The sequence below is a fragment of the Amphibalanus amphitrite genome, unplaced genomic scaffold, assembly GCF_019059575.1.
Source record: "Amphibalanus amphitrite isolate SeventyFive unplaced genomic scaffold, NRLGWU_Aamphi_draft 000801F_arrow, whole genome shotgun sequence".
Classification (NCBI taxonomy): Eukaryota; Metazoa; Arthropoda; class Thecostraca; order Balanomorpha; family Balanidae; genus Amphibalanus; species Amphibalanus amphitrite.
This window is the reverse complement of record NW_024882295.1, coordinates 65,494-88,851: the sequence shown is the minus strand read 5'-3', so window position 1 is coordinate 88,851 and position 23,358 is coordinate 65,494. Positions and strand designations below refer to the sequence as shown.

At 56.2% G+C, this 23,358-nt stretch overlaps 1 protein-coding gene across 9 annotated transcripts in view; it reads left to right on the top strand.

The window, feature by feature from the left end:
* LOC122366378 (guanine nucleotide-binding protein G(I)/G(S)/G(T) subunit beta-1) overlaps nt 1-23,212 on the top strand; it is a 32,125-nt gene extending 8,913 nt beyond the window's left edge. The window contains exons 1-11 of one of the 9 annotated variants that reach the window (XM_043338577.1): nt 2,470-2,794; nt 8,392-8,475; nt 9,814-9,959; nt 17,397-17,567; nt 18,019-18,141; nt 18,495-18,624; nt 19,165-19,236; nt 19,416-19,487; nt 20,795-21,011; nt 21,583-22,581; nt 22,692-23,212. In XM_043338577.1, the coding sequence (XP_043194512.1) occupies nt 8,419-8,475; nt 9,814-9,959; nt 17,397-17,567; nt 18,019-18,141; nt 18,495-18,624; nt 19,165-19,236; nt 19,416-19,487; nt 20,795-21,011; nt 21,583-21,689 (1,095 nt within the window). In that variant the 5' untranslated portion in view covers nt 2,470-2,794; nt 8,392-8,418 and the 3' untranslated portion in view covers nt 21,690-22,581; nt 22,692-23,212. Of the gene's footprint in view, nt 1-2,401; nt 2,795-4,956; nt 5,076-7,377; nt 7,397-8,391; nt 8,476-9,813; nt 9,960-17,396; nt 17,568-18,018; nt 18,142-18,494; nt 18,625-19,164; nt 19,237-19,415; nt 19,488-20,794; nt 21,012-21,582; nt 22,593-22,690 lie in introns of those variants that run through there. The other 8 variants (XM_043338578.1, XM_043338579.1, XM_043338576.1 and 5 more) reach the window with 8 other exon arrangements.
* The last annotated feature ends 146 nt before the right edge of the window (nt 23,213-23,358 follow it).

Here is a 23,358-nt window from a genome sequence, read left to right as displayed (position 1 = left end):
GTCCATGACGATGCGAAGAGTGGACATGATTTCTGGCTCTTCATAAGGATCATTTGATGTCGATGACCAATGCAAACTGGATGACCAAACACCGCCAACATCATCTACACGATCATGACCATCTGGTCTGACTCACGGAGACCGTGACATGTCTTGACTGGCGGAAGCTGTAGTTGGCGATGATGGGATTCGGGCGTCTCATCAGGTAGATGAGTGCTCGTCCGAAGGTAGTGTCTGTCTGGACGTCTGCGGCGTCAGACTGTGGTCGGGAGTGACCCACGCGAGGGCTCCTCTCCGCAGCCCTGGTGCTGACCGTCCGGCTAGCCGGAACCCATCAATTAGCAGCCATCTGAGGGCGGCGCGGCGGCCGGCCGACTGGCCCGGCCGAGCCTCTCATCTGGCCCGGTGCCCCGGTGTGGGCCGCCGGCCGGCCGGCCGCCCAAGATCGATGGTAATCTGGTGCGTCGATCAGCCGGCCCGGCCGCCGCCAGCCCCGCGGTGCATTAATGAAGCGTGCGCCGCGATCGTTAGCCGGCGCCACTATCGCCGCCGCCGTCCGCTGCTCGTCGCCGGTCGTGCTCGCGCGCCGCCGGCCGGCCGCCGCGCCTGCCGCCGTCTCAGGCGCGTCAATAAAAAATCAGTTAGCACTCGTCGTTAGTGGTGCGGCGGCGACTGTCGCCGCGGCGGGCGGCGTGCGCCGGGATATTGTGCCGCCGCCCCCCGGCGCGCCGGCCGGCTGACGACGCTCCGCCGCCGGCTGACGACGCTCCGCCGCCCACCGAGCCGTCGCCGCCGATGATGGCACTGCGCGGCCGTCATCAGGGGTGCCGCCCGGGAGAGGACGTCGGACCGGTCCGCGGCCCGGTCCGCACGTGTCGGCATTAGTATTGCCTCCGAAACACAACGGAAGTGGGATGGGATGGGATGGCGTGTCAGCCCTTCGTGCATGTGCGTTCGGTTGCGGGGTTTGAGTCGATCTCCAGAAGATGACAGAGGCATTTCGTGGCATACCTTCCCTTTGCTGTCTTTGGATCCTCCTTCATGCTAATTGCGCCGTGGTAGCACCAAACTGGTGTTGGGTTAGGTTGTGACATTGTGGCAGTCTATCATTGCCTGCTTTTCTCTTACGCCTCCGTAAGCCTTTTCTTCCTTTATTAATTTAGCTGGAAAGCGGCGATAATTTGAGCTTTACTTGAAAGCATGAGTTCCATTAGGACTCAAAATTTAAAGCAGCCTCGGTGTTGAATATACCCAAAGTTCTAAAAATGCCTCAGGGATTGCTTTTACTAGCGTGGACGGTATACATATTGCGGCAGCAAAACTCATTTCATAATGAATGCTTGGCTTACGGCACTGGGGTGTCATTTAATACGACTCGGTTGCCGTGCGTGCTCTACTTGCATGGCGTGACGCGGCTCAAGCGAATGTTGGACTTTGTCTATGTTTAGCCCGTCAACATTAATGTGACGCGTACAGGTCGTTGTCGCTGCTGATCCAACTTTTGAACATTTTTAGATCGCAAATGTGTGTGGGACTGTGGTGTAGTGCTGGTTTGGTTACTATAGCAGTAATCCGCTGACCTGTTCTGTGCCCGTTTTTATCCACACTTGTACATATGTCAACACGACAGCGTTTGACATCTAGCTGCTCCAGTATAATTTATCTGGTGACTAGTCCTCGGCTGTTTGACGAGGGCACATTTGCTATGGATCCTTTCCTTGACCCCTTTCCTGGGGTTATGTCACCTCCCTGTCTCCGATTCTCTTCATTTGCTTTCTGTCTCGGTTTCCCTGACCGTGGCGCAGTGAGGGTTCCGCTCTCCCCTTCATTGCCGTGCCCCTGCCGAACAGTTTGACTATTGAGCGGCTGGGGCAGGTGCGCCCGATTGGGGACTGCACAGACGGTTTGACTGTTGGAGCGGTTGAGGCAGGTGCGGCCGACAGGGGACGGAACTGCTGGCAGGTGCGCTGTCTGGCCGCCGGGCCGTCCTGTGGCAGTCCTGCCCCACTGACCCGTCTGGAGGCTCGTCCCTGACCGTCAGCTGTCGCTGCGGCTCGTATCCAGGTGGTCGCAGACGTACCGACGTCGGTAAGATTCCATCCGCAGACCCGCTCTGTCGCCTGACGGGGTGCATTCTCTCTCGAACGGCTGGAAGGGTTCGGTCGGCTGAGCTCGTCAGGTGGCCGGTGAGGTCTCCGCTGAGGCAGTGGTCCTGTCCCACCCTACTACCGGGAGTAGTGCGCCGGTGGAGGACCGACCACCGTCGGCAGGTGGCCCGGTGCCGGCGGTGGCGCCGCTCCACGTGTGGTGCCGGTGCGCGCGCCGCTCCGTCTCGGTCGCCGCCGGCCGGTCGATGGGCTCGTGGCGCCTGGCGCGGCGCGGCGGCGGCAGCGGCGCGATCAATACCGGCGAGCGACGCGGACCGAGCCGGAGGGGAGCGAGCGGCCGCCGGCTGCTGCCAGCCGACGGGGCCGACATGAGCGGCCGCCATCGCGTCTGAGGCCGTCCGGCCGCGCCCGCCCGTCCGCCCGCCGCTGACCGGCTCAGTGACGCGCCGCCAGTGTGAGGTGACGCGCTCCGAGGTGTGAGCGCCGGCTGCCGTGGTGCCGCAGTGCAATGTGCGCCTAGCCGGCCGTCGGAGCAGCCCCCGGCTGGCACGCAGAGGCGCGCCTCCCGCCCGCTCGTCCGCCCGCCATCTTGGTTATGCCGGCCGCGCCCGGCTCCGATCGCGGGCTCGGTCCCGCGCCCAGGTGACACTTCCAGTGACGGAATCGGCCGCGGATGAGGAGACAAGGTGAGACACGATGGGGTCGGCAGCACTGGACTGCGCCGGAAAATTTGGTGATTTTCCCACCCTGTCGTCCTGCCGCCGTCGGTCGCGCAGCCGCTCAGAGCTCAGAGATGAATCGGAGCTTTGGGCCGCTCCGCTTTCTGCTTAGATGTCGTGGTTCAACATGGCTGTTAACATGTCCAGTTTTATGTGTTTTTCACTCTTTGTAGTAGCACTGAAGTCATGACCACATATAATCCTTTCAGCTTCGTATCCAAACCTCACCTTGAAACAATCTTATGTGGTGCTTAGGTGTCGCCCCACTCGGCTTTATGAATGGCCACACGATGTCCACCCCACCCCGTCTCGCCCGTGGGCGGCTGTAACTGGCGGCGCAGGAGCGGGGCGTTGACGCGTGAGATTGAACTGACGGCACCTCCAGCTGGTGATATCGATCGTTGCGCCGTTTTCGACTCGCTCATTGTCGCTCTGATCGATGGCTGGTTTGAATGACACCTGCTCGCCCGCACGGGATGTGTGTGTGGTAACGAGATCACGCTGTGGGGTCCGATCAACTCCCGGCTACAGGTCGAAGGTCTGGCTGATGGCAGTCAGGCAGGGTGTGGCGTTCACATAAGATCTCTCTGATCTCAATGATTATATTCTGAATGGTGACGTCAGCGATGCTGTTTCCGGCCTCAAAGGCCTTATAGGATTCGGCGTAGTTGAGGGTATTCCCGTTTCAATTATATGCCTTTAATGAATGCTGAATAGTGGACCAGGATGCACATCTCATTATTTTTGCCGGGGATTCCCGCCCTGTATTCCCCGGGTATTTTCCATCAACTGAGAGCATATTATCAGCGACTGAAACGGGTTCCTCGTAGGTACCTTTGTAATTGCCATGACTGACGCATTTCTTTTCATTTTGACTTGTAAGGAACATGGGTGCTGTTCTCAATCATAGCCTATGACATTCGGTCGTCAAGGCCGAGTGCCTGCAGCGTTGGTTTGTACTCTGGCCTGTTCCCGATGCGGCAGCAGTTAACGCTTATTGAACAATCCCCGTTCTGCCGTACCAGTCCACTTTTCCCTCCGTCGCCTGAGCAGGTGGACTCAGCCCATTAGAGTCCGATGTTAGGGGCACAGCCTGTCTATGCTGACGGATCGATAGCATCATGGGTGGACATGAAATAAGTAGATGTCGATTTAGGTTTGGGGTTGGTTGGGTAGGGTCATGAAATGCGATAAATGCACTCGCAAACATTAGTATTTATTTCATTGCTCTTTGCTTCTAACGAAGAAACCGTTTACTTGACAGGTGAATTGACATTTGACTGCCACCTATTCCCTTGTTTTTAGCTCGTTTATAAATATTTGCTCTTCAATCTCACTTTCACCTTGATTTTTGGCATCTCGATGAAATTCGTCTGTATTTAATATATGTGTTTTCCTTTACCTCTATCACTTTACAGGTGTGTAAACCTTGTTCTCATCATACTGTAAGATGCGCGCCTAGTCGTCAGAAACGTGCATCGTGTGCTGTTTGACCTGGCTGTTAGCGTTCTCGATGTATTTTTTCTTGTGTATATATTTCATTATCGATTTATTAGCGTCATTGATTGTTATACCGAATACCTAACAATGTTTTGTCATGCACCTTATTTTATTTACTATCTAAGCCAATCACCATCGTCTCAATGACAATGTAATTTGAGATGTAATAGTTGAATATCTTCAATTTTGCTTCCATTACTGTCTCATGTCCCATCAAAACGTTTCCTGTCGATCTTGAATCGCGTCTCCACGCGTTTACCCACTTCGTCGAACGCATCTACCCACCTGATCACGGACTCGCGGGCCCAGCGGTGCCACGGGGCATCCGGCCGTGCTCTGCCCCCTGCCCGCCCCACGGCGGCGGCGACAGGGTCTCTGAGGTCACCCCGCGGCGGCCGCACCAGGCCGGATGCGGCGTCGAGCCGGACGGGCGGCTGGATGGTGTCGTCCCGTGGCCGCGCCGGGTACCGAGTGGGACTGCCCGGACCCGCCGGGCCGGGCCTGACGCCCGACGGCCCTCAGAGCTGGCAGGAATCTCACGGAGACGCTCGAAGAAGAGAGGTGATTTGTGCTGGTGTAGGAAAGGCGAGAGGACGGTTCGGAGCTGCGAGAGGATGAAACGGTGTCTGAAGACGGGATAGAGGTAGTGATGTGGGGAGTGAATGTGGAGCGTTAGTGAGGTGGTCGGTGAGCTGGAGCGGTGAACGAGTAACGACTGATCTGTGAATTGCGAAGGCTCCTGTGTAAGGTGAGAGGAGAGGTGAGAACGGTGGTGAGAGCGGGGTAAGAGTGGAGGTTAGAGTGGACACAGTGAGCGTGCTGTGAAGTGAGCGACAGGGCCGACAGGAAAAGAGACTGTTGCAGGGGCGGCGCCACGGGTTTTCGATAGGGGGGGACGGGGACCGAAAATCGAAAATCCCAAAAGTAGATACTGATCGTGTATGCAAAAAAAAAACGAGGTTCGTAACGCCGCGAAACTTGGCAAGGCCCAAAACACATCGAATGGTGCATCCCGTTTCCAAACTTATCCTAGGACACCTAAGATCGATCACCTTTTCAAGCATCCTTGCCTCTAAATCAAAATTTGCAGTCTTGCCAACTCAAAGCTGGTTTCCTACAAGCTGCGAATTGCTTAGGTATGAGTAGCAGTGCCAGCTATTCTTACGTTTCGGACTTTCAAATTTTCGATCTTACGTCTGGTCAGCTTCAGGGCTTCACCATCATATAGTCATGGAGGGAAAGTGGGAATGTCTTCTGCTCTGACAAGTGCGCCAAAACTGCAATATAATTTCAGAATCATGACATCACTACCTGCAATCCATATGCATCGGGCAGGGTGCAGCTAATGGCTAGCCGTCAGTGGTCATGTCATCGGTGGTCACTCAAAAGGCCATGCTAGGTCATGGAAGCTCACCAGCCGTTATTTGATCACACTTTCTGATGAATTTTACTTGCCAAGAGCTTCGCGGGAAAAACGAGCGCATGCACCGTTGAAAAAATTGAGTGAAAGGGTCTCAGGTCCGGCGACCTCTGCAGGTGAAATGTCCCAGGGTAGGATTCCGGTCCTTGTTGATTAACTTCGTCAAAAATGGCAGTAGAGCTGTGATGTCGGCACCATTGTGTTCGTCATGATCGAGCTGGCACGACCTGCATCGTTCTCATATTCACCCTCCAATCGTAACAACTACAGCAGGGATTGGCAAATGGCGGCCGGCACCCCCTTTGGGAGGTAATGAAGGTCTCTGGAAACCTCATCCCATATCTCTTTAGCATTAGTGGCTCTCCTTATGGAACAGGTTTCTTGACTGGTCTGTTTCACCCCAGAATTCAAAGACTAGTCAAGGTAAAACCGAGCGCACCACAGTGAGCACAATTTGATAAGCTGGTGTATCTCAATTTTCATGTAGAACCTTTCACGTATCACGGACCTAAAACCCTTTCGTGCACTCATGCAAAAGCAACTGCCATGTTTCAACAGCTGGTAATGGCATTTTCACAGCCGCTGACGTAAGAAGGGGAGGGATGGGGGGCTCGATTAGACCCCCAGCCGTTCGGCCGCCGACCGAACTTAGTTTTGCAGAAAAAAAAACGAGTGCTATCGAACCCCTTGACGAGAGGGAGCCGATCCAATTATAAGGTCTTGGGCTACTGCGTGCTTTTTTGGTCCTGCCTGTGATCTATCCGAACACTTCTCCCCACAAGTGCTGGGGTTCAATGGCATAGATTTCAAATGGTTCCTGTGGTAGAACTGCCATGCTTGAATTTGACTAATTAGGAATGGAAAATTTTCATATAGTAACGGAAATCTATGGAATTTCAGTGAACTTGGTTTTATCGGCAATGGGGTCTGGCAGTGGGGTGGGGAGGTAATAAGTAATAAACCTGCCTGGCGCCCCAAAAAGGGGGCACGATCCCCGAGGCCCTGCCGATCACCTTATAACTACAGGCATCACAGCTCCACACCTTTTGCAGATGGCCAGGACCCCCTGCGATGCATTCCAACAGCAATCTTTATTCAGAACCTGCCTTGATTAACCAACCATGCATTAAATGCGACGGGTAGCTCTATAATGCATTATTATCAACTATTGAACGGGCCTCGCCGATAGGGGGGTACTGTACCCCCCTAACTTTCGATAGCGGGGGACCTGTCCCCCCCGTCCCCCCCGGTGGCGCCGCCCATGGACTGTTGGAAGAGTTGTGGGGATAGAGGTGCTGGAAGAGTTGTGATTAGTGTTGTGCAATGCGTTCAAGATGATGCGCAGTGTACTGCGGAATGCATGTAGCCCGTGTGAAAGAGCGTTTTCGAGAGTATGGGAGTTACCATTGTCTGAAGTGTTGTAGTGAGGTTATCGTATGCAAGTGGGCTATCAATCAGATAGTGTGCAGTTGTAAAACTTTGATAACTGCACGTGACACAGCCTTCAGAACACTGTCGTTTCTTCAGTGTTGTGTTGCGTTTTGGTGCTATCAGTGTTGTTTTTGGTGCTCCTATTAGGGCTTAAGGTGCTCTCTACTTTGCGTAGTGTCAACCCGATCGCTCTATTTGCTCTGGTCCATCGTTTTGCGGTGAGTGTCTTACGTCATATAAACCTTCCACGCCCTTTCATCATCTCTCATCTCCATGCCATTGAGTGCTCTGTCTGTTGGTCTGGCTTTCCGTTCAGTGTCGGCCAGTGTCACTTAGTGTTGGTCTGTACCGCTCACCACTCGCCCCACTGTGCGGTCCACAGTGGCGTGGGTCGGTCCTCGGCGCCGTCCGCCCCGGTTTCTGAGTCCACTATCTGTGACTGCGTCACTGACTCACTGTCCGTGGGCACTATCTGTTCCGAAACTTCCGTGAACCATCTGCGCTGCCAGCAGACTGAATGCCAGCAGCTCAGTGGTGCAAAATCTCCGACAAACCACACACATCGTGCTCCGGCTGCTACGCGACGTGCAAATGACACTAGCTGTTCGCCTGCGGCGTGAGCGGCTGAATATTTGACTGCGAACATTGCACACTCGAGCGGTGACATCCCGTCGCATAGCTGACCGAACCCGCTCGCAGCCACCCGCCCGCCTGGGACGACGCCCGGCCTGTGTTTACATCAGTGCAGAGACGGCCTGTTGGGTCCAGTGCCGGCGGGTCAGATGACCGTACTGCTGCTCTGTCGCCGCGCGCCTGTATGCTGGACCACCACCCGATGAGCGCCGCCAGGTCATCGCCACGGCGCGTCGCATCCGTGCCGTGCCGGCCGCTGAGCGGTATTACCGTGACCTTGGTGACCTCTCGGCGGTGCTGGGAGCGGCGAGCGGCCGGCTGCCAGCGGCGCCTCGGCAGCTGTGTGCTCCGTCACTGACTGGCGCAGCTGCAGCGCCGCTGGGATTGCCGATGAAACGTCACGGGCTAGGTGTTGGTAGATGGAGGAATGTGTTGTTTGTACGTCAGTGCGTGGTTGGCTGGATGTGGGCGTGTGTTTCTGTGTCTGTATTGTTAGTGGTTAGTGATGTTAAGCTGATGTAAACTTAGGGTTTGATATTAATGTGCCATATGACTGACCTGTTTCTCTCTTTCGTTGCAGATTTTTTATACTTAATTTTTAGCAAGTATGAATGAGCTGGACACGTTGCGACAAGAGGCGGAGACACTTAAAAATGCTATTCGAGTAAGTACGATACATTGGCGTGTCACGATAGTGTGAGCTCAACTTCGTCGCATCATGTGCCGCTTGGACCAAGGTCGTGCGTTACTATCGGATGTTGCATGCACTCACTTCAGATGTTAGGGGGCTACGATAGTGCCAGGCATGCGGGTTTTGATTGGTTACGCAGTTATTGAAATAGTTCCGACAGTTTGATAATCATTTTTTTCTTTCTAGTCCCCGACTGAGGCGAGTCAGAGCGAGCATGACTGAAATATGATACAAATTTAGTTGACGTTTGATAACATCAAGGGAAGTATTGGGTTACTCGCATGGCGTCTCCCTATCGGATCTTACAAAGATGTTTTCAACGCTCCTTCTAAGACTTTCTACGAACAGCTGTGGTCTTTAGTGTATCTGCTCGTCCTCAGAAGTATGCACATGGACATAAGAAGAAGTAACGGCTCAAGCGTACCTATAAACCTTGTTGTTTCCATGTAGATTCAGTAGATGCCTAGCTTGACGAGTGCTTGAAATTTATCGTCTTGCTGTGCAGTGTGTCAAAGTTTCCGCGTATCATTCATCAGCCCGTGATGGGCTTGGTCGTCGTCGTCGTAGCAGTGTTGACAAACAAATGAAATAAGTATTGTAAATGCATGTTCACAAAGTGCATATATCCTGTGTGTGGACGATAGATACCTAACCATTGCTTATGGCAGCTTTGTATGTTTCCGGTGTTTCGTCGGCGCGAAAGCGTTGCACACATTCGCACCTTTGACACCGGTGCGCTGACGTGGTCTGTTCCTTGCTGCATGGTTTTGTTCCCGGGACCTCTGCCGACCATCAGCTGACCCCTTTTGACCCCTAACCCTGGCCATACCCCGGCCCCAGCCAGTCGCCGTGCTAGTCACTGCACGGTGCTTCACTCGGTGGCCTCTGCCCTGCTCTCTGTGGGTTCATTAACACCAGGGGTGAACTGCGGAGTCAGTTGCGGGTTACAGTGTCATTTCACTTTGCGCGACGTAAAGCTCGCTGTTCCATCGCATAACCATTTTTTTTTTTTACCGTCGTTTTGCTTTTGTTTACAACTGGGATTATGGGATTATAACTGGGCTGTCCTATCTTCATGCATCGTGTTACAGTTCTCCACTTTTCCTTTACCCTCGCTCGCGTTTCGTTGTACCAATGAGCTCACCTGTAGCACACTTGTCCTTCACGGGTCACCGGCTGAGAGCTAGATATCTGATTACTAGAGAACCAAAAACTTACATTACTCGGGCCTGTAGTTGCTGTATTTGCAGGTACCAGGGACCTCGCCCTCACCCACAACTAACAAGTAACACCTTTCGTGTGTCTTCACAGGATGCGCGAAAGGCAGCATGCGACACCACGCTGGTGCAGGCCACCTCCAGCATGGAGCCCATCGGGCGGATACAGATGCGCAACCGGCGGACCCTGCGCGGCCACCTCGCCAAAATCTACGCCATGCACTGGGGCTGCGACTCGAGGTACGTAGCAGAATCTACGCCATGAACTGGGGCTGCGACTCGAGGTGGATGTTTCACGCGGGTGGAAGGCTGACGATGATTATGTGGAGTGGTATGATCACTGATGTTTCCCCCGATGATAAGGTGGTGTATGTGCTATATTCGGGAGTATGGTGTGTGTGTGTGGTACTTGGTAGGTGTATTGTGTAAGTGAAAGTGTCGTTTTTTAGGTATTTCTGGCGAGCTGTTCGACCTTCAGTTTAACCATTCAGTTATTAATTTTTACGGGATAGATACGATTTATGAACGTTATCGGTGCTATCACAGTGTCTAAAAACACGCAGGCTTATCGCATCCCGAAGTCCTCGTCTCGGCTGACAAAAAATGACACCGGGTGACCTTCCTCTCGCCGATGGGCCTTGATCTGTTCGCCGCGCTGTATGCATCCTGCTGGCAACTGCCCGTTTATTTTGAGAGCCAACGGTCCGTGCTTCCCCGTTTGACAAGACGTCATCAGTCTGTCTGTCTGTTAGAGAGCGTCCGATTTTCGCTATCACGAGGGTGTGGGTGTTTGTGCGGCTCGTTTAACAATAATACTCCTAATAAACACGCCTTGCGGCATGATATTACTTTCAACGGAGCCCGCACCACCTTTAGTTAGGAGTGGCCATCGTCTACTAGTCATGACTCGTTCATCGCTGTTGCGTCCCCTAAATAGTCTTATTCACCGCATCAGCTCCTCCACCTACCTGCATTCTTGCCCGGCTTTACCCCTGTTTTCGCTCGCCGCTGACGTACTCGTCGGTGCCGTCTGTGGGCGTCGTTTACCTGCACCGGTCGTCTCCACCGTCACGCGGCCCGGGGGTCTCACGTCACGGGTGCATTTTGGGGCGGCTGTGACGCACGGAACGGGTTCGTGTAACCCGTCTGTGTACGCACAGTGCCCACCCATCCGGCCGGAGCCCCTGCCGCGGCGCCGGTGTGGGGTCCCGATTCCCAGCACCGGCGCGCCACCGGACGTGGCGATGGACTGTGTTCGTGCCCTGCGTCATCAACACAGACGGAAGGCGTCACTGATGACGGCGGCGGTGGTCTGGCTGAAACGGGAACGAACAAACAGCCGGGGAGGGGAGACGGTGCGGTGATGGACATGGCCGCTGTCTGAGCGATCGGTGGCGGACTCGTCGGCCATAGGCTTTGGCGACGGTGACCGAACACGGTGGACAAATCGAAGAGGACGGGCGAGCCGACTGGGCACCGCGCAGAAAGAGTTGCATCATCGGACGGTCGGAGCCACCGGGCGGGCGGGAGACGTCACTTCTGACGGGTCTCCGTGGTCGTCGATGTCGTCACCTCCGGCGCTGCCGGTGGGCTCCGCTGCTCTCTGTCGTGTCGTACAGCAGTAACGGGCGGTCCTGACAGTGGTTTGAAGGGGCGTCCACCAGTGCTCTCTGGCGAAAGGATTCGGAACGGAGGTGACTTGGAAACGAGTGATAAGTCGAAGGAGGAATGGCGGAGGAGATCCGAGAAATGTAGAAAGCATTGGTTGACATGCGGACGAGGAACTAATACGCGGATGAACTGTGCGTGTGCCCAGAACCCCAACTCATCGTCGTCGAGATTTTTGCATTGTTTGATTACTGTCAAACCAAGTCGGGCGCGTGTCGAGCAGGCAGGGATCATGGTCGTTTGCAGCCGACGGCTGGTGGACAGCGCAGATCAGCCGGCGGGTGAGCGCGCGACATACGGAGGGGCGCGGACGGTACAGCGCAGATCAGCCGGCGGGTGAGCGCGCGACATACGGCGGGGCGCGGACGGTGCGCGTCGGCAGCGGTCGCTCGCCGATAGCGCGGCGGACGGCGGTGATTGAGCGAGCCGCTATCTGCTCCGGCTCGCCGGGGCGCAACGGCCGATACGCGGCGCCAGCTCTGCCGGCGGGCGATCAGCCCGGTCCGGCCCGGTCGATCGATGGGCGACAGGGGCGGGCCGGGCCGGGGTGGCCCGCCGCGCGCCCTCTGAAATATTCACCGGCCTCCGGCGGCGCGGGGGCACCCCGAGCTGTACCGGGGTTCTGCCGGCCCGCCCTGACCCGGCCCGGTCTGGCCCGGAGTGACTCGGCTCGGCCTGATGAGACGTGCTCGATCGGAACTCGATGGAGAGGGAGGGGAGGAAAATGAGAGAACCGGGCCGGACGGACAAGTTTGCTACAACGGCACAGAGCGGGATATTTTGGGAGACGAGGCACGCCGCTAGCCGGACCTAATCCGACCCGGAACGCACTAGAGAGGACCCGGCAGGACGGAGAAGTGGGCTAAAACGGCGCTGGTCGGGATATATCGGGAAACGCCGGTAGCTGGTCCTAAGCCGACCCGAAACGCACCAATTAACGACGATGGCCGGTGTCGGGATCGGGTAAAAATACCCGCAGGACTGTCATCGACCATCGCCGATATATGTGGCCGTCGTGCGCTGACGGCGGTCGTCGGCGGTCGCCGACCAGTCAGGGCACCCGGAGCTTAGGCATTAGTGCTCCGCGGAACGCTCATCTGTGACTTGGCTAAACCGAGAGATTCAACTTTCCCAGATTCGAAAAAACACAGTCCGTTTCCAGGTAAGTTTAGTGAAACACGAGGTGATATTTTGCAACATTTTTTAATTTTTTATTTCATTTAATCACAGCCAGTTGAACGTTGAATCTACGGTTAAAGCGTGTCGCCTCCTCCTTTCAACAAGCTTGCACGCCCGTTGAATCTATGAATCAAACCGAGGTGATGTCTGTCTACCGTGCGCTGTTGGCACCCGTCTCACCTATGGCTCACCTGTGATCACTCCCTGCGAAAGCTTGGTGGGTGCTCGCGCGGCGGTGCTATAGGTCCTTCGGTCACGGCCGGGCAAACCATGGGTGCGCCATGCCAGCCAGATTGAGTTTTGCGCCGCATTTTGAGACTGTCGCGATGTGTCTTCACCCTTGCGGCAAATGTGAGTAGTGACGCGTTTTGTCACTGGGCTAGTCAGGTATACAGTGACGAACCGTGGCAGCTGACAGGCGATTTCTAGGATAGCGACATGCCATTTTTGGTCCGCGTGATGTTGGAGGCTGCTTGACTGTGTTGCTTGGGGCAAATCTGGGCGCAAATCAAAGCCAGGTTCCACCTGTCTGGGACCTTTAATGACTGTGGCCCGCACTGCTCGTGTATCCAATCTCATGACTCGCCTGACCGCGGCTGTCATGCCGGCGTCTCACCGCCGGCACCTGGCCGCGCCGTCCGTCTGCGGCCGTGCCGTAGTATCTCCGTCGCGCCGGTGGGCCGTAGTACATACGGCGGCCGGCCGGCGGCGAGCGGTGCTATCGACCGGTCGGCGCCGCCGCCATCCGACCGACGGGCCGACCGACCGACCGACCGGCCGACCGGCCGACCGACCGACAGGCTATTTATAGCCCTCGGCGGTGCGCCGCCCTGGGGAGCCGCCGCCGTCGCCGCCGGCGGCCCTCCCTCCCTCCCGCTGCTCCTGCAATGTAGCGGCCGGATCCTGGCCGAACGCCCGGCGAACCGAGCGAGCAGCACGCCGCAGAGATACCGACAGGGACGGACCTCGCTCGGCGGACCGAGACAGGCAGAGTAGGGTGGAGGGACCGGCCAGAGGGGCGTGGCCACAACCGGCCGCCGACGCTGACGGCACGCGGAAGTGCGGCCCGCGTTCTTTTGTTGGGTGTCATCATTGTCTTTTCTGCCGACGTCTTGGTCTGTGTGGTGGTCGTTCCAGGAGCTGATGGGTTAGCATATGGGCCGGCGGCGGCGGGCTGCAGCCTTTGTTGGATGCTACGAGATCGGGGAGAGGGATCATGGGGACCCACGGGCTCTTGCTTTGGCTTACACGAGCGGTCTGTGTCGTAGTAGCACTAGTAGGCCATCAGGATTATTCATGATCCACTCATTGATGGTTGATTTGTATTGAAATCGAACATGGGTGCACAGATCATGTTCGACAGCACCCAGTGTTCAGAAGACCTATCTGTTTCTGTTTTGCTCTCCGCCCCTCTATCTTTAAAACTTATTTTATATGTTCCATGTCAGTTGTCCAAACATGTGTCGCCTACCTCTGCTGTCAGGGTCTCTTGTTTTAGATATTCGTATCACAGTGTTATCGAATTCCCTGGCTGGCTATGACTCTGGTTTCTCATTGTGATGCGAGCTATTGTGGATGAATCAGAGGCCGGTTTCTTCGTATTCAGTCTCAGACAGCGGTGTAACTTTCTATATGTATGGGGGTGCAGGTGCACCCCCATCCCCTGAAAGTGCACCCCCATCACGTCAAAGTGCACCCCCATAGGCTAAGCGGCGCCCCCCTTGCCGCCCGACACCGATAAATTCTTGAGCAAATGGCAAGGGTGATTTCCCGGCTACATTCCGTCTCGTGACCGGCGTCGTGCTGCTTGCGGGCTTGGGAAGCGTCCAGTCGTATCGTTCCCCAAAAATGGGTGAAGGGGCACACCCCGGCAAGAACGGGACTTTCTCAGCAAAAGTGGAGCGCCCGAGGCAGAAGTGGGGCACCTCCACTCCAACGTAGGTTGGGATCGTCAAGCATAAGACTGGCGCCCCAGTTGAGGAAAGGCGCCCCCAGTAGGAATGAGGCACCTCAAGCAGAACTTGGGTTCGCCCAGTAGAAGAGCGCCCTCAGTAGAACACGGGCGACCCCAGCAGAAAGGGGCGCCTCACCATAAGAAGGGTGCCCCAGCAGAAGAAGGGCACCCCAGCAGAAAGGGGGCGCCCCACCAGAAGAGAGATGCCTCCAGCAGAAAAGGAGCGCCCTCAGCACAAGAATGGCTCCCCAGCAGAAAGGGGGTTTCCCACCAGAAGAGGGATGCTTCCAGAAGAAGAGAGGCACTCCATTATAAATGGGGCACGTCAAGCAAAAGTTGGGCTCGTCCAGCAGTAGTGGGGCGCCCCCAGCAGTAGAGGAGTACCCCCAGCATAGGGCCACCCCAGCAGAAAGGGGCGCCACACCAGAAAGGGGCGCCCTACCAGGAGAGGGATGCCTAAAGGAGAGAGGCGCCCCAATGCAAAAGGGAGCGCCCCCAGCAGAGGTGGGGCGTCCTCAGCGGCCCCGACGGAAGTGGGGCATCCCCAGCAAAAGAGCAATGCCCCCAACAGACATAGCCGAGCACCTTCAGCAGAATTTGAGCTGGCCGAGCAGAAGAGGGGCGCTCTAGCAGAAGAGTGCGCACCCGCAGAAGAGGGGCGGTTCCACCAGGAGAGGGGCGCCGCCACCAGAAGATGGGCGCCTCCAACAGAACGGGGGCACCGCCCGCAGAAGGGGGCGCATCCAATAAAAATGGGACACCTCAAGCGGCAGTTGGGCTCGCAAAGCACAAGAAGGGCGCCCTCAGTAGAAAAGGTCGAGCGACTTAAGCAGAAGTTGGGCTCGCCCGGCAGAAGAGGGCCTTGGGTTAATATAAATGAACTGCAATCATATAAGCAACATCAGACTGTTCAAACTAAATCGGAGGAACACAAAATGGTGATCACTCTTAAGTCTGAATTTCGAAATATTCCAACAAAGCATTTTACCGAAATTGAGAGACAAAGGCGCACACAAGGGGGGGGGGGCACACGGGCCCATGCCCCCCCCCCCCATTCGAAAGGGGGCCATCTCAAATGGTTCTCAAACGGGCCCCTAGAATCCTAAAACCGCCGAAGACTGTCTAAAATGAGCTGAAATGACGAAATTGGGAAAGCCTGAAAAGGCGCAATTGGGCCCTGCACCGGCGTCAAACGCCTCCGAAGGCGTCGAAGGGCCCTTAGCTGGCGTCAGGGGCCCCCAGCTGGTGTCAGAGGGCCCTCAACTGGCGTCAGAGGGCCCTAAGCTAGCGTCAAATGACCCTCCGAAGACCCCAAAGGGCCCTCAGCTGGCGAGGGCCCTTGAAGGCCTTGAAGGGCGTCAAAAGACCATGAGATGGAGTCAAACGGCCCTCCGAAGGCCTCAAAGGGCCCTTAGATGGCGTCAGAAGGCTCCCAGCTGGTGTCAGAGGGCTCTCAGATGACGTCGAACGGTCCTCAGCTGGTGTCAAACGGCCCTCAGAGGGCCTCAAAGGGCCCTCGGCTGGCGTCAAAGGGTCCTTACAAGGCCTCAAAGGACCCTCAGATGGCGTCGAAGGGCCCTCAGCAGGCCTCAAAGGGTCCTCAGCTGACATCAAATGGCCCTCAGCTGGCGTCAAATGGCGCTCAGAAGGCCTCAAAGGGCCATCAGCTAGGTCCAAAGTGCCCTCAGCTGACGTCAAACGTCCCTCAGAAGGCCTCAAAGGGCTCTTGGATCTTCGGGCCCTTTGAGGGCTTCTTCGTTGTGACAGTGCATGCTTTGTCGGTGAGGTGCGCGGTCGCCGTGGGTCCCTCGCACGCCGCCGGAACAGCGAGAGGTGGGTGATCGGGGCCGCCGTACGTGCCCTGGTACGGGCTTCCTGAATATCGGTTACGACTGGTACTAGGAAAGTGGGCATGCCGCCTGAAAATTGTGTCTGTAGTATGTGGTATAAAAGTGAGAAAAAAGTCAAATATCTGGTCTGTGATCTCGCTACGAATCTTTGTAATGACTTTTCATGTCGATATGCCTAAATAAATACGTCCCACTCATACACATCCGGACCAACCCGTGACTAGCCTCCGATTCTAGCTAGCCGGGGTTGGTCGGCCGGCCGGCAGTCAGGCGCTACCCGCGCTGATTTCTGAGGGCCTTGCATCCACGCTTATTAATCGAATATTTTACATGATTATAAGATGGTGATACCTACTTACTCCTGAACCGTATTTGAATGAAACATGCTGCGTAAACAAAAATGGAACATTAAATGCTTTGAAAATTGAACGGGTACTGAAGTAATTGTTTTATCATGTATCGACAGAAGCTAAGTTTCAAGTCAACCGAAATATAATCGCGTTGGGGAACTTTTTCGGCTGGGGCCTGGGGCCCTTCGGCATGGAGGGCCCCAGCTTGCAGGTCGTGCACCCCCCCTCCCGTTCAAAAATCCTGTGTGCGCGCCTGTTGAGAGATATGATGCACCATCTATGCTCCTTGGAAGCGCCCTCATTGAAGGTCGCCCCTATCATCAAGTGCACCCCCATCTCAAAAGCAAAAGTTACACCCCTGGTCTCAGACCATACATAACGCCGGCCTTCTCCGAAACACCGTCGAACTTGACAGCGTTCTGACAACCAGGATCGTGTTCTGTCCGCCACGTGACGTAAAAATATCCAAACAACGCACGTGCTGTTCTGCGACTTAGCTAGTTAGGTTTTCTGCCAAAATGAGCCATCGATATAGACGAGCTACATGGTTGCGGTGTATAGACGAGCTACATGGTTGCGGTGTAATCCATGCGAGAGGTGTAATCAAGCACAGTGCGGTCGCAGTACGGTGTTTCATCTTCAGTCACTAACCCCTATCTCTCTGTCTCTTTCTCAGGAACCTGGTGTCGGCGTCTCAGGACGGCAAGCTGATCGTATGGGACAGCTACTCGACCAACAAGGTGCACGCCATCCCTCTGCGCTCCTCATGGGTCATGACCTGCGCCTACGCGCCCTCGGGCAACTTTGTGGCCTGCGGCGGTCTCGACAATATCTGCTCGATATACAGGTGGGTAAATGAGTATTAATGAATTAATCTTGGCTAATGGGCACGGCGAGGGGCGTTTTGTCACGGAATGGTCTGCGTAAATGGGGGAGGGGTGATTATTAACAGTATAGTTTGTTTGCTTTAGCTGGTCACCTTCATTAGCATAGGCGATGCACGGTACTGTATTTATCGTACTGTTCTTTGGTCTCTGAAACCGCCATCGTTCTGTATAACTGTAGGGACTGTGTTCTGGTCGGCATAGTGTCTGGTGTCGAGGTTTCTAAGGACGAAGGACTCCAGTTGATGAAATAAGCTACCTGTATCATTCACGGCTTATATATCCCCCCCCCCCCCACCCAGAGCTAGCTTATATCACCTGACATTCCAGCTAACGAATACCGAGGAGGGGACAGTGTGTTGTTGAATTACTCGTGTCCCGCTCTGACCTGTCTCCTCTGACCTATCTCCTCAGCCTGAAGACCCGGGAGGGCAGTGTGCGCGTCAGCAGAGAACTGCCCGGCCACACGGGCTACCTGAGCTGCTGTCGGTTCGTCGACGACAACCAGATCGTCACCAGCTCGGGTGACATGACCTGGTCAGTGGCGGGCCGACTGGAGGCGGGCCGGGCCTAACCTGATCAATGTTTACTGCTAAAACTTAAAAGGTGTGCCAGATAGAGGCAGGAAGAGAATGACTTGTTCTGTGATAGAGTTGTGCTGGCGCAAGGCAAAGCGGCAGTGATGCAGGTTTTTAGATGGAAAATGTTAATATGTTGTATGGAAAATATTTTGTGTATGGTTGGGACAGTTGGCGTTCGCTCCTTTTAGGATTACGTGCGTTATTTGCGTGCGGGATGGTATATCTTTATCAACAACCACGTCTCGTCCTCCCACACCGCCCGTGCCGCCCATGAGCGTCACCACTGACCCCGTCTCTCTCCCCTCACAGCGCACTATGGGACATTGAGACGGGCCAGCAGTGCACGGCGTTCACCGGCCACACCGGAGATGTCATGTCCCTCTCGCTGGCGCCTGATATGCGCACATTCGTCTCCGGCGCCTGCGACGCCTCCGCCAAGGTAACGACTCGACTGGTACAGGCCGGGGGCGGTCTGGAGTGGGGTATTATGACGGCCAGGGCGGGACTACTGTTGGTAGGCTGTGGTAGATTGGAAGGGGATAGTATTACCCGAGTTCGACAGATTACAGTAGAAATACCATGGGTTCAACATGTTTCATTAGGGTCTTGTTTCAAAACATCTAGCTTTAGCTCTGTTGAGGGATACTTGTGTTTGTAAAAGACATTTTATGCAAAGTTTACCAGGTGCCTCGGTCTCAGTTTGACCTTGAAGTGGTTCACTTTTTGCAGCTCCGTCTTCCCATTTTGATACTGTGTCCACTGTACAATGGAACTCTTGTTACAGTTTCATTCTCTCATGCGGTTGTCCGATAAACCTAAAATCAGCTCATGAATCCACCCGTATATGATAATGCGTGTGTGTTTTCTGAACATGTAACTGTGTTATAACATGCGGCCATGTCCGCCAAAGATGCCCGGTAATGCAATCAGCTGCTGGTCTGTGCCTGTGTCATGATGACCCGCCGACCTCCCATTCTAGCTGTGGGATATCCGCGAGGGCACCTGCCGCCAAACGTTCTCTGGCCACGAATCGGACATCAACGCGATAGGCGTAAGTCGCCCGTCTGTCACCGTGACATCCTGTTGACTCCTTACCATCCGCTCCTGACCGTCCTGCTCCTGTCCCAGCCGTCCTGTCCGCGCCCTGTCCTTGGCTGCGATCCTTACCGCCCCTGCCTCACCCCGTGTGTGGGACTGTGGGCGCCGTCTGACGGGTGCGCCTGCCGACAGCTCTGGGACCTTAGGGACGGCACCTGTAGGAACACATTTCCCGGCCACGAGTCGGACCTAAACGCGGTCACAGTAAGTGGGCCGGGCCGAGCGCCGGCCGCCGCTGCCGCCGGGTCTGCCTGCCGAGCTGTTCCCTGCCAGCTGCCAGTCGATGTGCGGGTCTGGGCGCGCGGAGAGATCTTGGCTTCGCGCCGGGAGGGGGTCGTTTAGGAAGAGAAGGACGTGGTCTGGATCTTTGCAGCTCGAACTGCGCACTTGCCATTGCCCGTGATATGCGGTAGCAGCGCTTTCATCTTTGATTGCATACACTCATGTGAATGCTGTAGTTCGACTAAATCATTGAACCCTCTTTTAATTCGGTGTCATGTAATTCAGTACCTTTACCGATAACTCGGGGAGTATTTATTATCCGTTTAGACGTGGCCGAGCTGTTACCGCTTTTGGACTTTGTTGCTGCATAGCGCCTGGCTGTGCGCTGGTGAACCCGACCTATCCGCTCTGCTTACCGACCCGGTCGAGCGCGGCGCACACAGGAAGTGAACCAATGCCTCAACCGCACCCAGTCTGGTATGACAACGGCTCGCGTCCGGCGTGACTAAAAATCACCGGACGGCATCCTTCTGCCATCTCCAGCGCTGGGCAGGGGAAGGGTAGGGGCGGGCGGTATATGCGTCTGATTTCTTGAGAGACAGGAGCTGGTGACTCACAGGATGGGATGCATGATGTTTCCAGATTCGGGAGCCGGGTAGGGGCTGCAACGTTGGGCGCTATCGCTGGCTTGAGCTCGACGCTATTCCTGAGACGCTCGTACACACGTATTTCAGCCACTCTTCGCGCGGTGGTCATCCGCGGCCTGCCGGCCGGCTAAATTAGCTCAGTGTGGACTGACCCGTCCAGGGCCGCCCTCTATGTGCCCAGCCTTGATCCGCGCCCTGCCAGCCCCGTCCCGCCAGCCGCCCCTGACAGCCTCGGTCGCTTCTCCCCGCTGGCTGAGCAACCATATCTTCTCTGCCCAGAGCCTACGCCTGAAAGCATGACCGCTTTTCGACGTGCTCAATGGATTCCCTCCAGTCAAACTTGAAATGTTATTCGTTGTGGTCTATATTCTAAATATCAATGTATTTAATGGTCATGATATGTTTTTCCTTGAATTTGATGTTCCATTCATAAACATTTTATTGCGTATTTCTATGAACAGCATATTGCAATGTGTGCATGTATGATATAGATATTTAACGCACAATCTTTGACCCTGTGCGGTGTGCCTATCTTCTAATTGGTCAAAGTCATAGCATTCACTTTACAGTTAACATGCTGCATTACATCATAAGCGTATGTTTCCACCACTGACCCTTCCCCCCCCCCTCCACTCGCCTCAGTTTTTCCCGAACGGCTACGCGTTCGCCACGGGCTCGGACGACGCCACGTGTCGCCTGTTCGACATCCGCGCCGATCAGGAGCTGGCCATGTACTCGCACGACAACATTATCTGCGGCATCACCAGTGTGGCGTTCAGCAAGTCTGGCCGCCTGCTGCTGGCCGGATACGACGACTTCAACTGCAACGTCTGGGACGCCATGCGCACAGAGCGGGCCGGTACGTGCGGTTGGAGGGGAGAGAGAAGAAGAGGGAGGGAGAGAGGGCGGAGTTGGGGTGGATTCAGATGGGCAGGCCAGAGAGTCACCCTGTCTGTGGAAATAGGCCGCTGAATGTGAGGGTTAAAGTGATTGGTCGCGCTCGTTATGAATTTGCTTATATACGTGTAATGGATACAGAAACATGTTGAATTCATGCGTATTTACGTTTGCGAAGAGCATTGCCCGAAATATAAGTTATTCGTTAGTGGCACAGCTTATGGCTTTTACGTTTTCTATCGACTATTTAACAGCCGTTTTTATCATTTGATATTGAATTCCATATATGGGCAAACGCAGCTGTTTGGTAAACTGACACTAATCATAGCTACCATTGAATGTTCCCAACCACCAGATACTGCTGCCGCCCCATTACTCAGAAAGATAGCCTGTCATCATGCGTCTCCGGTTTCCAACGCACACACCCATTTCCTGTGATGCCTGCCGGCCGGCTGTATCACTGTCGCTCCCGCCGCTGCTGTAGATCTGACGTCCGACTCTCTCTGACCGTGTGTCGCTGCGGCGTGTTCCAGGCGTGCTGGCCGGTCACGACAATCGGGTCAGCTGTCTGGGCGTCACCGAGGACGGCATGGCCGTCTGCACCGGCTCCTGGGACAGCTTCCTCAAAATCTGGAACTAGCCGGCCGCGCCGCGCCGGCCGCCACCAGACTACGCCGCTTCCGGGCCGGGCCCGGGGCCGCCCGGACCGCGCACACCGGTCGCACACCCAGCTAGGATGCTATGAATGACGGGACCACGGAGTGAGCGCACACCTACCGCCAGAGGGCGGCAGCGCGCGCGCCCCCACAGTGAGAGCGCGCGCGCGCGCAGCCGGCCCCACTGACACACACAGCGAGAGAAAGAGATGGGCGAGTGGTCGGACGAGCGAACGAGCGCGTCTGCCTGCCTACTGCCATACAAGAGACGGTGTCTGGTGCGAGCGAGAGAGAGCGAGAGAGCGAGTTAGCGACTGTGAGGAGTCGCCGTCGCCGCCTCCCGCGCGCTCCCGCCGACGTGACGCGCGCCCGGCGCCCGGTCGCCTGGCCTCTAGTCGCCACTGAGGGCGCTCCGCGTGGCGCGCGCAGAACGAGAGAGCGCGCTTCTTCAGTTGAGCGTCAGTATATCGTTTTATTTCGGCTTACCTGGAAGAAGGGCAGCGGCGCGATGCGCCAGCTGGAGCGCCCGTCGCCGCCGCGGGCTGCGCACCGCCGATGCCTGCGCGCAGCACTGCTCGCCCCGTGCGCGCGAGCGCCCGCGCCAGACTACATGTAGACTATTGTGTTTAACGGCAAAATAATCATCATGTGATTTGCTGTGAAAAGTCAGTTATTTATAATGTGGCGTTTTACAGGTGTCTCGTGTCGGAGCGGGGGCGGGTCCGAGTCGATGGCGGCGCGGGTCTGGGTCCGCCGCCGCGGCGCCGCCGGCCGGCCCACCGGGCGGACTGCAGCGCGGCCGCACAACATCCTCCAGGGCTCAGGGTCGTGCTGCCGTCAGCCAACTGGGCCGGCCGGCGCCAGGGGCCGCCGCGAGCCGACCGCCGGGCCGAGAGACCCGGCAGCGGCCGGCCGCCGCCGCCCCGCCGCCCGCGCCGCCCCCGCATGTCCCTTCGGGCGGCGCCGGGCACGGGCGGGGGCGGCCGGCCGCTGCCGGGCCGCCCGGACACCCGCGGACGCCACCGCCGCCGCCGTGCCGCCAGCCGCGTGCGTCATTGTTCGTGTTTCTTATACGAGTAACAGTAAGTAGTGGTGAGCGTCAGTTGGCCACGCGTGCGCGCTGTTCTCGAGACGTCTGTGGCGCGCGTCAGCCTGCCAAAGCCCCGCCCCGCCCCGCCCTTCCCCTGGACTGAGAGCGTGGTGCGCCAGCCAGGCTGTGTCACGTGTTATTTGTAGTCACCCACAGGGAGAGGGCATGCCGCCGAGTCGCGGCGTCCGCCGCTCGCTTCTGTTTGGTTGTGTATTCGCAGGCGCGCCCGGGCCGCGCCGGTGCCGGGCCGCCGCCGCCGCCTGCCCCACGCTGCCTCGCCGCCGACGGGGGCGCGCTGGCCGCCCGTCTCAGCGTTCTGTTGCCGCCAAATTTCAAGCTATGGCTTCTATTATATCGTTTGTGGATTTTGTCATGTAAGGAACCCATCCGATTTGTCCAATAAAATACTTGTCTTTATGCGTGTTTGCGCTCGCGCTCGCTGTGTTTCACGCAAGGTGGCATCAGTTATGAATGTCGAGAGTTGTAAGTTGCTCATGACTGGATCGCTTATCGCTTGTCCTGTGAACTCTGTACCCAGACTTGACTTCGCGGTGCATTCCAGA